We start from the raw sequence: 13,883 nt of genomic DNA on the forward strand, positions 1-13,883 counted from the left end.
TACATTGAAAAAGTTTTTAAAAATGCAATGGGGTGTAGTTACTTTTTCATTTTTTTATTGAGTGGTTAAGCAGCAGTTCAGTTAAAATGTCAGATTCTCAGCATATAGCAGTTGTCCACACCTTATTTAGGGCTATTTAGTTGAAGTTGTTGGGCAGTCTTTAAATACAATCACTCCTCTTAACTATGAAACTCATCCTGTTAAGAAATACTTTCAGAACCATGGGTGACAACAGCTAAGAAACTGAGCTATACATCCAGAAAACTCTGCCCTGATTGCAATGGTGGCATTCTATTTTGATTTAGTCCTAATTTCCCCAGCCCAGACTGTATTTCAGTCCACTTATTTTACAAGCCTTTAAACACCCTGGGAAATGTTTTAAATTCTTGAAAAATCTAAAGACTATTTAAGTGTATGTAATTGTTGTAATTATAATTTTCCTTTCTCTTTGCATAAAAAAGGTGTTTACTTCCTGTGTTTGTGATTATGCTGTTGCAATTACATTCAGCTTTTATACATATTTTTGTGGATAATTTCTTTAAATATTTGTGCAAAATCACAAATGTTAGTGATTGTACATTTTTCTGTGTTCAAAAAGGATTTTTTAATGCTTCAGGCCCAGTTCTGGTATCCAGTGTGAATTAATGGTTGTTTTAATAACATACATAATTTTCCCGCATCTACTGTGTTCCCCGGAAAATATGACCTTCCCCGAAGATGGAAGGAAGGAAGGAAGTATAGATCTAACTATGAATGTTAGAATTATTTGTGTGGTGCCATCTAGTGGTTATTTAGCTAAATTATGGTAAAGTAACTGCAAAAAATCTAATAGTGAGAAAAGGAACAATAGTTGCTATTCAGTAAATTTGGTCTGTGAGCTAAAAATGAGGGAACAGATTAATTAGGTAACAGTTAAGGTAGGGAAGAAAAATAATTTAATTGAGACTGTCATATTTAAAGGTCAGCCAAAACTAGGAGTTGTCATAGGTCATTGCTGCATATCCTGTGTTCTGTTTTATATAGCTGTTTGTATTTCTAAGTTCCTTTTTTTTAATAAAAGTTTTTTTTTTTACCAAACATACCCAAACAAACAAACAATGCATTTTTTCTGAACAGAGTATTGGCCAAGTCACAAATTTGTACAGCTTTTAGTTATCTCCAACACAATTTATATATTTCACTTTTTGCCATAATACTCTTTCTCTGTAATTTTTATTTTCTTTTCCTTGTTCCTTCTGATATATAACCATTTGCCCTAATCCCTAATCTTAGTCAAATTTTCTTTTTTCTCCTCCTCTCGTTGCTTTCTCCAAGTTCAAACCCTTTAATTTAAAATCAATCATTTTTCTAATACCTAACCCTAACTCTAAATCATCCTGTTCAAATATTTCCCATTTCTCCCTTTTCACCACATAATACAATTTCAAGTGTTTTCCCTAAATTCCATTATTCTAATCACAGATATTAATATTCATACAATTTTACATATATAACCCATTTCCTTCCCTCTTTTCCATTAAAGACTTTATCAATTAATCCAAATACTACAATCAAATATCTTACTACAATTCACTTAAATATATAACATTAAAATCATTCGTTTCTATTTCTTAATTACCATTGTTTTTTAAAGTAAACCCAATTTTCCATTTCTTTTTCAAGTATATATATTATCTACATCTCTTCATAGTAAACCATAATCATAATTAGTAATATTTCCCCCTCTTAAAAGTTAATTTCAATTATTGCCAACAGTAACTTAATCTCTTCTTATTAAACATTAAACAAACTTAATTTTCACAATACAATATAATTTCAAATGCTTTAGCTGAATTCCATAATTACAATTAAAGACATTCCACGTATTACAATCTCTTGTATTGAATTTACTGCAATTCATTTAAAAGCATTCCAAGTATTACAATCTCATATATTGAACTTACTAAAATTCATTTATAATTCTAAATATCTAAAACATATTTTCCTTTTTCCTTTCCAACAGCTACTCCTTTCTCCCTTCATCCCATTTTCTTATTTTTTTCTTTTTCCCTTCCCCCCCCCCCCCCAATTTTAAAGTCCTTTACTCTCCTAATTTGCCCTGTATTTCCAACTGGTCTCCTCCTTCCCCTTTTCATCTTTCTTATTTTCCCACTGTTAATCTCAGTGTAATCATTTGAATTTTTTATATTTTTTCTCTTCTCCCCTTCTTTCTCTCCTTGTCTCTTTCCACCTTCTCTATTTTTGTCATTGTTAATCCCAATGTAATCTTTAAAATTCACCTTTATTCCTAATGTTATCCCTTTTCTCCCAGTTCTCTTTTTTTCCTTGTTACTCCCCACATAATCATTTGATTTTTCATAGTCAGTGTCTTTGTCTTTCTCTTCAGTGTCACTTTCTTGCTTCTCATTCATAGTTTCTTTCTCCACTTGGGTATGTTCTAACGCAATTTCTAGTTTATCAGGTTTAGGTTTTCCATGCATCATTGTAAACATTTCATTTAATTCCACTTTCAGTGGTATATGCATCCTTTTAATTATTTCAATTAGTTCCTGCACCATCTTGTTATTTCTGAGTTGTCGTTATTCCAATTTTAAATTTTATTATACTCCACCTTCTTTCGTTATCGAGGTCAAACAGTTTGCAAGCAAACAAATCCTCCTCAAAAGTTCCCACCGCTCTTATCATTTTAAAATGTTTTTTTCCAAAATACAAGTTAAGTGTTGTAATGTTTTTTTTCACCTGTAGATGCCTCTCTTGATTAGCATTTCCAGGTGAAGTAAATTGATTCTGACTGGCAGCCACTTTGCTCCTGCAGAAATAAAATTAAAAAGCACTTGTGCAGAACCTCCTTTTAACATTTTGAGTTTTCCTTTATTCTTCCTTCAATGGTCAATTTTTTTTTAAAGTTCTTTCCAATCCTCTTCACAGCTATTATGGATTTTTTCTTCTAATATTTTAATTATCTCCACCCATTCTAGTCCAAAAGTTTCGTTTCAGGCTTTGACACTTTAAACTTCTGCTTTGTTCTTCTTTCTTCATTCAAATTCCCCCACGCCCATTAGCTGCTGTTTCTTCGCAGGGACACCTTTTAACAATTTCAAAATATTTCTTTTTAACCTGTGAGCTGGCAATCACTCACCCGGCATCAGTACTCCGTCCAAATCATCGCTCCTGCTCAGAACTTGGTCCGGTTGCCCCAGCTTTATGACGGCTGCAATGGCCACCATTACCACCGCCGAGTTGAAGAGTTTCGTCCGACCTCCGAGGAACTTGCCTGTTCCTCTTGGTTGTCCAAGGTGCTTCTCCTTCTTCTCCATCCCTACAGGACAGATCTGGTCCGAAGACCCCTCAACAGCGGTTTGTCAGCCCGGGATTTCACAAGGCTCATCAGAGCCCGCTATTCCCCGACTGTCTCGCCGCAACGCTTCCAGTCAAATCATATTTCTAAGTTTCTGAGTATTCACTGACCACCTCATTCCTTGTTGGGCTTGCAATAGTTCATGTGAAATATGTAATTACCCTACAATGGAAATAACTTCAAAATATATATATATATTTAATCTTTAAAAACAAAACACTTTGTAGAAGTATGTAATTAACAATTTAAAGGACAGTTAGAAGACTTAATTGTTAAAAGAAGGCTATTCAGTAAAACTGTTTTTCATCTATATTATTTTTCTCTTTTTTAATTTCAAATGCTAGGGGAGAATAAGCTGTACAGGACGATTGATGGTCCAAGCTGTCAATCAGAGAGGACGCAGCCCCAGGACACCACCTAGCCAGCCTCATATCAGAAGGTATTATTAATTATGAACTTAGAAAAAATTTATGGCTCTAATAAAGGTAGTCCTTGACTTACGACCACAACTGAGCCCAAAATTTCTGTTGCTAAGTAAGACATTTGTTAAGTGCATTTTGCCCCACTTTACGATCTTCCTTCCTTACCAAATTTGTTAAGTAAATCACTGCAGTTGTTAAGTTAGTAACACGGTTGTTAAGTGAATCTGGCTTCCCCATTGACTTTGCTTGTCAGAAGGTCACAAAATGTGATCACATGACCCCAGGACATTTCAAGTGTCCTAGAATATGAGTCAGTTGCCAAGCATCTGAATTTTGATCATGTGACCATGGGGATGGTACAATGGTTGTAAGTGTGAAAAATGGTCATAAGTCACTTTTTTCAGTGTCATTGAAACTTTGAACAGTCACTAAATGAACTGTTTTATGTTAAGGACTACCTGTATAAATATTTTTTTATTTTTTATCATTATTACTTTATTTATTGATATTACTGACTGGATCTCTCCTCTGTATTTATCTGATGCTTTAAAACAGGGGTGAAATGTAAAATTTGTTACTACCGGTTCTGTGGGCATGGCTTGGTTGGGGGGGGGGGGGGTAATGTGAATGGCCAACTTTTTTTTTTAACTTTTCAAAGCATTTTTTTCTGGCAAATGCAGATGATCAGGCAACTCAGCTGGGATCGTCAGAGAGACTTTTAAAGCATTTTTTTCTGCAACCTCTTCAGCGGAAGAGGTGGTTAAAAAATGCTTTGAAAAGGCTCTGACAATCCCAGCTGTGTTGCCTGATCCATAGAGGCTTTTCAAAGCATTTTTTTAACCATCTCTCCGGCGGAAGAGGTTGCAGAAAAAAATGCTTTGAAAAGCCTCTGACGATCCCAGCTGAGCCGCACGATCATCAGAGGCTTTTTTTTTTACTTTTAAAAGCATTTTTTCAGCGGAAGAAGTTACAGAAAAAATTCTTTTAAAAGTTTTTTAAAAAAAGTCTCTGATGATCGTGCGGCTCAGCTGGGCATGGTGGTGGGGGGCGCAGGGATTTTTGCTACCGGTTCTCCAAACCACCCGCCGCCATCGCTACTGGATCAGGTGATCCGGTCCAAACCGGGAGCATTTCACCCCTGCTTTAAAAGTTGACTTTTCAAACTGAACCCATTTTCAGAGATGAAACATACAAATTTTAGATTGCAGAAAAATTAAGTGACAAATATTGCATTACATAACTGAAAATTTGTTGAATCTGAACTGAGCTAAATAATGTTTTAGTTCTTATGATATTTTTAGTATTTATATGAGATTGTTACTTTTAATAATTAAGCTTTTAATTGTACCCTTCAATAAAAATAATAAGCAAAACAATTATTTAGGACTTTTTAGTTAACAATTTCATTTTTTGGTCTGTCTCCTGGACTACTGTAATGCATTTTGTTATTCTGTTATTGATGTGACAAATGCTTATTGTACAGACCCAAAAAAGTTGAAAAATCTCAACAAGGAATATACTGATAGTTGATGTGTAAATTATGAAACAGCTCTTGGCAGATTGCAATTCATTAGGAAAGTATTATAGTTCTGCTTGTCTGTCGATGAAGTAAATTAAATTGGAGTGGAAAAAAGAAAATCTTTTTCATCATATGCTTGAACCTAGAAAGCAATTTGTGTTTTCTTTGCATCCCTGTTTATAATGAGATGGGAATGAAATGCAGAGGTGATTATTTGAGAAGGACAAATGGAGAAGACTTGGAGATAAGTAGCAGTAACCATGAATAATTTTCATTGAAAGAGTTAACAATCTGCAATAATATCTGTTTGAGCTATATCAATGTGAATAAATTTGGAAATATACTATATTTATGGGGTGACTTACATATTATCTATAGACCACGGTCTCGATCAAGGGATAGTGGAGATGAAAATGAACCAATCCAGGAACGCTTCTTCCGACCACATTTCCTGCAGGCTCCAGGAGATCTGATAGTTCAAGAAGGAAAACTTTGTAGAATGGATTGCAAGGTACATTTAAATTTTTATTTTTAATATTGACCATATACTGTATTTTTCTGACTATAAGACACACTGGAGTTTAAGACGCACCAAGATTTCGAAAAGGTAAACAAGAAAAATAAGTTTTTGCCTTCCCCGGCCCCCAGGAGCTCTCTGCAGGCCTCCCAAACCCTCTGTGCATCCTGTTTTTGCAAAAAACGGGCCTGTTTTTGGCAAAAACGGGGCGCATGGGGCAGGGTTTCAGGAGGCCAATAATGGCTGTATTCAGTGTATAGGACGCACCAACATTTCCACCCTCTTTTTTTGAGAGGGTGGGGGGAGAATGCGTCTTATACTCCGAAAAGTATGGTAGGTTACAGGTACATTGATTTATGACCACAATTATTATCAGAATTTCTGTTGCTAAGAAAGGTGTTTATTAAGGGAGTTGTGCCTGATTTTATTACCTTGTTGCCACATTTGCTGTTAAGCAAATCACTGCAGTTGTTCAGTTAATTACATAATCATTAAGTGACTCTGGCTTCTTATTTATTTATTATTTATTTATTTATTATTCCAATTTCTATACCGCCCTTCTCCTTTCGGACTCAGGGCGGTGAACAGCCAAAATAAAACATTTATACATAAAGTACGATTAAAAATAGATTTAAAATAATTAAATTTGGCCCATAGTTTAAAATTTATCAATTTAAATCCATATCAAAATTTAAAATCAACCATAAAATCATAAAATCAAGAGAGACCGGCTAACTGAAAGAGATGAGTTTTTTGGGCCCGACGAAAAGTCCGGAGGTCGGAGATCACTCGTATCTCTGGGAGTAGATTGTTCCAAAGGGTAGGTGACACCACAGAGAAGGCTCTCCTCCTGGGGGTCACCAGCCGGCATTGTCTAGCCGATGGCACCCTGAGGAGGCCCTCTCTGTGGGAGCGAACTGGCCAGTGGGAGGCTATTGGTGGCAGAAGGCGGTCCCGTAAGTACCCTGGCCCTAAGCCATGGAGCGCTTTAAAGGTGATCACCAACACCTTGAAGCATACCCGGAAGTCCACCGGAAGCCAATGCAGCTCACGCAGGAGAGGAGTCACATGGGAGCGCCCCATCGCTCCCATAATCCCCCGCGCAGCCGCATTCTGCACCAGTTGGAGCCTCCGGGTGTACCCCAAGGGGAGCCCCATGTAGAGAGTGTTACAATAGTCCAGACGAGAGGTGACGAGTGCTTGAGTGACTGTGCGTAGGGAGTCCCAATCCAGAAAGGGGCGCAACTGGTGTATCAGGCGAACCTGATAAAACGCCCCCCTGGCCACGACCGTCATATGCCCTTCTAAAGACAGCCATGCGTCCAGGAGGACGCCCAAGTTGTGGGCCCTTTCCGTGGGGGCCAGTGATTCACCCCCAATAACCAGCGATGGCGTCAGCTGGCTATACCGGGACGCCGGCAGCCACAGCCACTCGGTCTTGGAAGGGTTGAGACGAAGCCTGTTTCTTCCCATCCAGGCCCGCACAGCCTCCAGGCACTGGGACATCACTTCAAGGGCATCGTTGGGGTGGCCTGGGGTGGAGATGTACAGCTGAGTGTCGTCAGCGTACTGATGGAACTCCACCCCAAAGCCACGGATGATCTCACTCAGTAAATGTTGAACAGGAGGGGCGAGAGGACCGACCCTTGTGGCACCCCACAAACAAGGCGCCTCGGGGTCAACCGCTGCCCCCCTGTCAACACGGATTGCGACCGGTCGGAGAGATAGGAGGAGAACCACCGCAAAACGGTGCCCCCCACTCCCAGTCCCTCCAGCCGGCGCAACATGATACCATGGTCGATGGTATCAAAAGCCGCTGAGAGGTCTAACAGGACCAGGATAGAGGAGTAACCCCTATCCCGAGCCCATTGGCTTCTTCCAGAAGCCATCTAGGATGGTTGCAAATGGCAACCATGTGGCTCCAGGATTCTGTGTCCAATCTAAATACATGCTGGTTAGCAAACACACAAATTTTGGTCACATAACCATGAGACTGCTGCAATGTAAGTGTAAGTGTGAGGACTAGTGATAAGTCACTTTTTCCAATACTGTTGTAACTTTAAACAATTGCTAAATGAATGGTCGTAGGACAAGGACTACTTGTATATTGACTGAATTTTATATGTGTATTATATTTATATTTTTACAAATACATGAGAATATTTTAGATATTAAGGGATTGAGTTATACTTAAGTAAACATTATGTATTTACATTATCCTAAAAATCATTGTTGGAGTAACATGTCATATTATTATCCCACCCAAGGTCTATATGAGGAAGTTGTCTGGTAGGAAAGTGATCTATATAGTGGAATATACTGTATCTGTACATTAACATTTGTAAATATTAAACAAAATTGTTTTGCCCTGTATATTCCTTTTAAAAACTTTTTTAAATCTTCCAAAGTTAAATACTAGTGAATTTCAATTGTATTTAGGTAAGTCAGAATGTTATTGGAGTGCTTTGAAAATCTTTCTCATAACATGGCTGCTAAAGCAACTTTATAGGAATTGTTATTTATTTATATTTATCATTCAACAAGCTGAAATTTGATTTATAGGATTCTGAATATGGAGTTTAATTTCCTGAATAGTGTACAGTTGAAAAGAAATTTTGTTCAATGAAACCTTTTCAACACATTCCTCTTTGAAGGTAACAATCAAGATATTATTAAATGTAAAAAATTTCACAAGGCATAAAATCTTTTCATTCTGTGAATTGTGGTATTTAATTTTGTTAATAGAAATTAACAATTAATTTAATTTCCATTCAAATAGAACTGCTTGCCTCAATGAAATCTATGAATACTAAAAAGTTTGCTCATATATGCAGAAAGAGTTGATGAATTTTTATCCATTGGTCCTCTGGGATAACAGAATACGGTGCACTGAAACAAATTGTCACAGCTTTTCTACAGTCTTTGTATACTTTTGCTTTCCTGAGGACTGTGGTGTATTTTATTTAAGGTCAGTGGCTTGCCAACTCCCGACATCAACTGGCAACTTAATGGAAGAGTAATACGTTCTGATAATTCCCACAAAATGCTTGTACGGGAAAATGGTATACACTCCTTAATCATAGAGCCAGTCACAGCAAGGGATGCTGGCATCTATACATGTATTGCCACTAATCGAGCTGGCCAGAACACTTTCAGCCTGGAACTGATTGTGACAGGTAGGACATTTGCATAATTTGAAAAAATGGATTTGAGTGCCTGAACATAAAGATCAACTGTGGCTCCTTTCTCTATAATTCTTTTTAGCACACATTTTGCCATTTGACAAAAGTTTCCTGGTTATTTTTAAGCCTATTATTATGCTATCCATTCTCTTTATACTTTGTAACAGTCCTGTAACAGGCTAGTATTAAAAACCCATATTACAGAAAATGGTAGATGACTATCTTGAAGGTGCCTAAGATGTATATTGGGATGTGGTGACAGTTTATGAATGAATTGTAGTCTGGCACATTGGAGCTGCCAGCTAAGACCTCTTTTTATAAAGCAGTGTCATACAGGAAGCAAGAAGCAAGAAAATTAGCCTCACTCTTAATAACTGAATGAATGTAGATCACCAAAAGGGATGAATATAATCTATGCTGCCATCACTGTTTTGGAACTACATAACAGATGTTTAGGAGATCTGGGTGGATTGTGTTGTAGCTGATGATTTGAATTCATTACTGTATTATTCCAGTTGTAAGCAGCAAATGACTTGTCTGAAATGCAAATGCATTTATTTATGGGGATCTTTAAAACTAGCTTTTATGTGAGTAGCATCCATATTGCTATGTGATTATGTAAATGAACCAATAGGAAGCATCTGAGTCATGCCCATCAAGCTGGCACTTGGAGATAGTTGATCTCACTTTTATAGATAAAAGAGCCTTGAAGCCAGCCATTGTCCATTGTCAGCAGTGGTTAGAATATTTATTATGTGGCAGCCATTCATATAAAACTAGCTCCAAAATTAGAATATTTTAAAAGGCCTTATGTGAAAGAAATACATCAATAGCTCTATATCCTGCAGAAGGTATGAAAAACTTTTCTTGGCCTGTTTGCTTCTCTGTCAGTTTCTATTAGAAAGTATTCATAAATAAATTTTGATAAGAGAAAAGAATCTGCTTTGTTTTTTTGATGAAATCCTGGCCATATTCAGGCATAACAGAAAGCTCAAATTGCTAAGAAGTCTAGCTCCTTGTTCCGTGATCAGTGCAAACTGAATGAACCTCCGCTTGCTTTCTTATTAATAGAAGTGCCATTTTTTTCCAGAAATTAACAAGGAAGCTATAGCAGTCTGTTATATCCACACTGAGAGATCTTATTGCCTCCCCCGAAAGAATCAGAAAGCAAAGTGTGAAGTTGAGCGGGAAGTGAGAAATTGCGTCTGTCTGCGGATATAATTAAAAGTTCTGACTTCTACATCAGCTTTTGTTTAATCACTTCCAATGGGAAAACAGAACTAAGCTGAAATATTTGGATGATGTGCTTCATTATAGGAGAATCATAGCAATTCTGGCAAAATATTACATTTCATCATAGCCATTTGGCTAGACCACCACAGGCCTTCATTTTTTTCCCTAATACAAGTGGGAACATTGCATCCTCCTCAGTCGATTAGGTAGCAGCAAATAAAGTGACATTTTCATTTTCCAAATACTTCTCTCTGTCAGGTACCCCCTAGTGCTAAGAAATGTTAAGAGAACACACTACAAAATATATACTGATATAAAGGGGGGGGGGATCTCTGTCTTTTCAGCTAAGGAAGCACACAAGCCACCTGTATTTATAGAGAAACTACAAAATACAGGAGTGGCTGAGAGGTTTCCTGTGCGACTGGAATGCCGGGTTTCGGGTGTGCCTCCACCTCAGATTTTCTGGAAGAAGGAAAATGAGTCACTCATATACAACACTGACAGAGTGAGGTTAGTGTCATATTCTGTTTATTAACTGTGTCACTTGTCTATGTTGAACATTTAAAGGCTTGAGCAACAGTATACATAACTAATACATGAACAGTTTGAGCCAATGATGCATTTACTGGCCATTGCCTGGAGAAGGTCATCTTATTGACAAATCAAGCCAGATCTAAAGGTATTATGCATGTCTATTAATTTTCAAATAACATTCAGACTCAGAGAAAGGTTTTGTACAAAGGAATTCATGTAGATAGGGATTATATGATAATAACCCCATAGATTACATTTCCGCACCAAATGAATGGTATAAAGCAGGAATACACATTGTCCCTGCTGCAGTTGAAGTTTTACTTTAGTTCTATAATTGAAACCTTTTCAATGATCCACATTTCTATCTTCTAAACATAACCAAAAATCTCTTATTTACTCCTAAATACAGATTATCTAATAGTACTTTCAATTACCATAATTGGTTTAAGAAGAATTTATACATGCTTAATATTTATTGCAAAATGAAGCTTCTTCTTATCATAAATTGAAAGTTCTAGTCTTTGTGAACAGATCACATTCAAATTGACCTGGTGAAGTCAGTGTGGTTTAGCGATGAAATGCTGGACTAGACCTAAAAGTTACTGTACTTTTGTACTTACTGTACTGTACAGAACAAAAGTCACACTCCATCAGCTCAATCTGTATTATAGGATTCTGGTGGTAAAAAAAAGAAATTGGAGGAAGAGGTACTATATATATCAATTAGACCTTCTAAAGGAAAAGTGGAATATACTGTAATTCTCATGAATATTTGTATAAGTATCCCTCAAATGCTTATGAACTCTTGAAAGTGTTACAATGGGAATGAGCACCTCACTATGCTTTGGATGCTTCTGGATTGAAAGGATTAGCCAGCTGTAAACTGTTGCCCGGGGGACATCCAAATGTGTTAACAGCACACATTCTTCAGGGAGCCTCGTTCTTCAGAGAGGCTCCTTTCATGAGCATAGTGGGGTACTCATTCCCATCTGTTAATATGTGTGTCCCACAAAGGATCTTTTCAGGTCCATAGATGACTATTTATTTCAGTAATTATTGAGAGTCTATCTGAATGTAAGGAAGAATTGTTGCGGGTCTTGTGCCAAAAATATAGCTGTGTTGTCCTGTGTAGGACAGGAGACGCACAGAGACAGTAATCAGAAAAGATCTAAAATACAGAGCATGTAGCTTGTAGCAGAGTGGTCCCACCAACAGTACAGCAGCACAGTCTTTGTGAAGCCTGGTATCCAGGTTTGGTCCAAAACATCAGAAATAAATAACATAAAAGTAATATCTATAGAGCTGAGCAACCTCAGTGTATAAATAGCCACTAACTGAGATCAAGGATGATAAATTTAATATATTTAATAAGAATAAATGCTGGATGCATGCTGCACATGCGCAGTGCACATCAGATGCACATTGCGCACGTATGCGCAATCCACACCAAATGCACGCTTTTGGATTTCCTGCTCTTTTTTTTTTTTTTTTTTACAGATTTGAATAACCTGGCTCTTTTTCTTCAAAAAAAAAGTTTTTTATTAGTTTATAATATAGCATACAAAGAAAATACAAAAGTAAATAATAAGAAAAATAGGGAAGGGGAAAGGGAAGAGAAGAGTGAGGGAAAGAAAAGGGGAAAAAGAAAAAAAAGACATTGACTTCCCCCTTTGGTGTAGTAGAATAAGGCATTAACATCAAAACCTCAACTTTTTATTTTTACACAGTCGTATTAATTAGCCATTTCTACAGCAATAAATCTATATAATCGGTAAAACCCAAAAACAGTGTTTCATTTATTTCCACCTCAAGCACAAAGTCCAGAAACGGTTTCCAAGTAGAAACAAAAGTATTTGTGTTTTTTTCTTTGATCAAAGCAGTCAATTTAGCCATCTCTGCTAACTGCATCAATTTTTGCAGCCATTCGTCCATTGTTGGGATTGAGGTGATCTTCCATTTCTGTGCATAGAGTAGTCTTGCTGCCGTCAACATATACAACATCGATGTTCCAATTTTTTTTCCCAAGTCTTTTTCCATTAAACCCAAAAGAAAAGTCTCTGGTTTTCTCTTTATATTCACTTTAAGAATTTTCTGTGTTAAGTTATGAATCCTACTCCAATATTTTTTTGCTTTATCACACATCCACCATAAATGGTAAAAAGTCCCTTCATTACATTTATATTTCCAACATTCATTTGAAATGACTTTATACATTCTTGACAACTTGTCTGGAGTTAAATACATCATCTTATAGAAATATTCTTTTAAGTTATAGTTTAATGTAAATTTTAAGCCTTTCTTCCACGTATTCTCTCATTGTTCAAGCATTACATTATACCCAAAGTTCCTTGCCCACTAAATCATACAATGCTTTACTTGTTCATTTTCCAAATTTACATTCAATAACATTTTATAAACTTTAGCAACAATATATGCATTACTACCACACAATAGGATTTCCAATTCATTTTTGGCAAAGTTAAACCCGTGATTCTTTTTATCTAATTTAAATATTTCTTTCAACTGTAAATAAACCAATGGCAGACATGACCTCCTGATTCTAGTTCCTCCTTAGACTTGAGGGTAGGGTCACCCAAGTTGAAAGATGATATTTGATCATAAGTCTACCAGTTCGGCCTCGTCACCATTTCTTTTCTTTAAAAAGCTTCCTGTGGGGAAACCCAAAGAGGCACCTTCGTGGAAAACCTTGTTTTATATTTATTCCAAACTCTGGCATGTCTGACAAAATGGTTGTTGAAATCAGTATTAACTTTATCCTACCATAGTTAACAGTGCCATCCAAATTGACCTTCTAAATCCAGTAGCCTCTCATTCTGAAAGTCCACCCATTCTTCTAATCTGGCTCTTTTACATGACAACAAATTATGAGCTTCATTCAACAGTGGAAGGTGATGCAGGGGATATAACCCAGATTTAATATTTGTGAACATTCGTATAATCCAACAATGTATTAAAGTAGTTTTCCCACCTTTTCCAAATTCTCAGCATTGGCCAATTATGTGCCAGGTTACCACTGTAGTTTGACCTCACAGTATCCCTTTTAGCCATAGGTATAACTTTAAAAAAGCTGACTGACCTACATTTCAGAGATTATTGA

At 36.7% G+C, this 13,883-nt stretch overlaps 1 protein-coding gene across 6 annotated transcripts in view; it reads left to right on the forward strand.

The window, feature by feature from the left end:
* Nucleotides 1-13,883, forward strand: part of PALLD (palladin, cytoskeletal associated protein) — a 531,380-nt gene that overhangs the window by 499,671 nt on the left and 17,826 nt on the right. For all 6 annotated transcript variants that reach the window (XM_070948121.1, XM_070948115.1, XM_070948116.1 and 3 more), the window contains 4 exons: nucleotides 3,703-3,797; nucleotides 5,678-5,810; nucleotides 8,785-8,992; nucleotides 10,576-10,741. In XM_070948121.1, coding sequence (XP_070804222.1) covers nucleotides 3,703-3,797; nucleotides 5,678-5,810; nucleotides 8,785-8,992; nucleotides 10,576-10,741 — 602 coding nt within the window. The remainder of the gene's footprint in view (nucleotides 1-3,702; nucleotides 3,798-5,677; nucleotides 5,811-8,784; nucleotides 8,993-10,575; nucleotides 10,742-13,883) is intronic.

Source organism: Pituophis catenifer, unplaced genomic scaffold (genome assembly GCF_029215685.1).
Source record: "Pituophis catenifer annectens isolate HBS135680 unplaced genomic scaffold, rPitCat1.0.hap2 SCAF_8, whole genome shotgun sequence".
In the NCBI taxonomy this organism is placed as follows: domain Eukaryota; kingdom Metazoa; phylum Chordata; class Lepidosauria; order Squamata; family Colubridae; genus Pituophis; species Pituophis catenifer.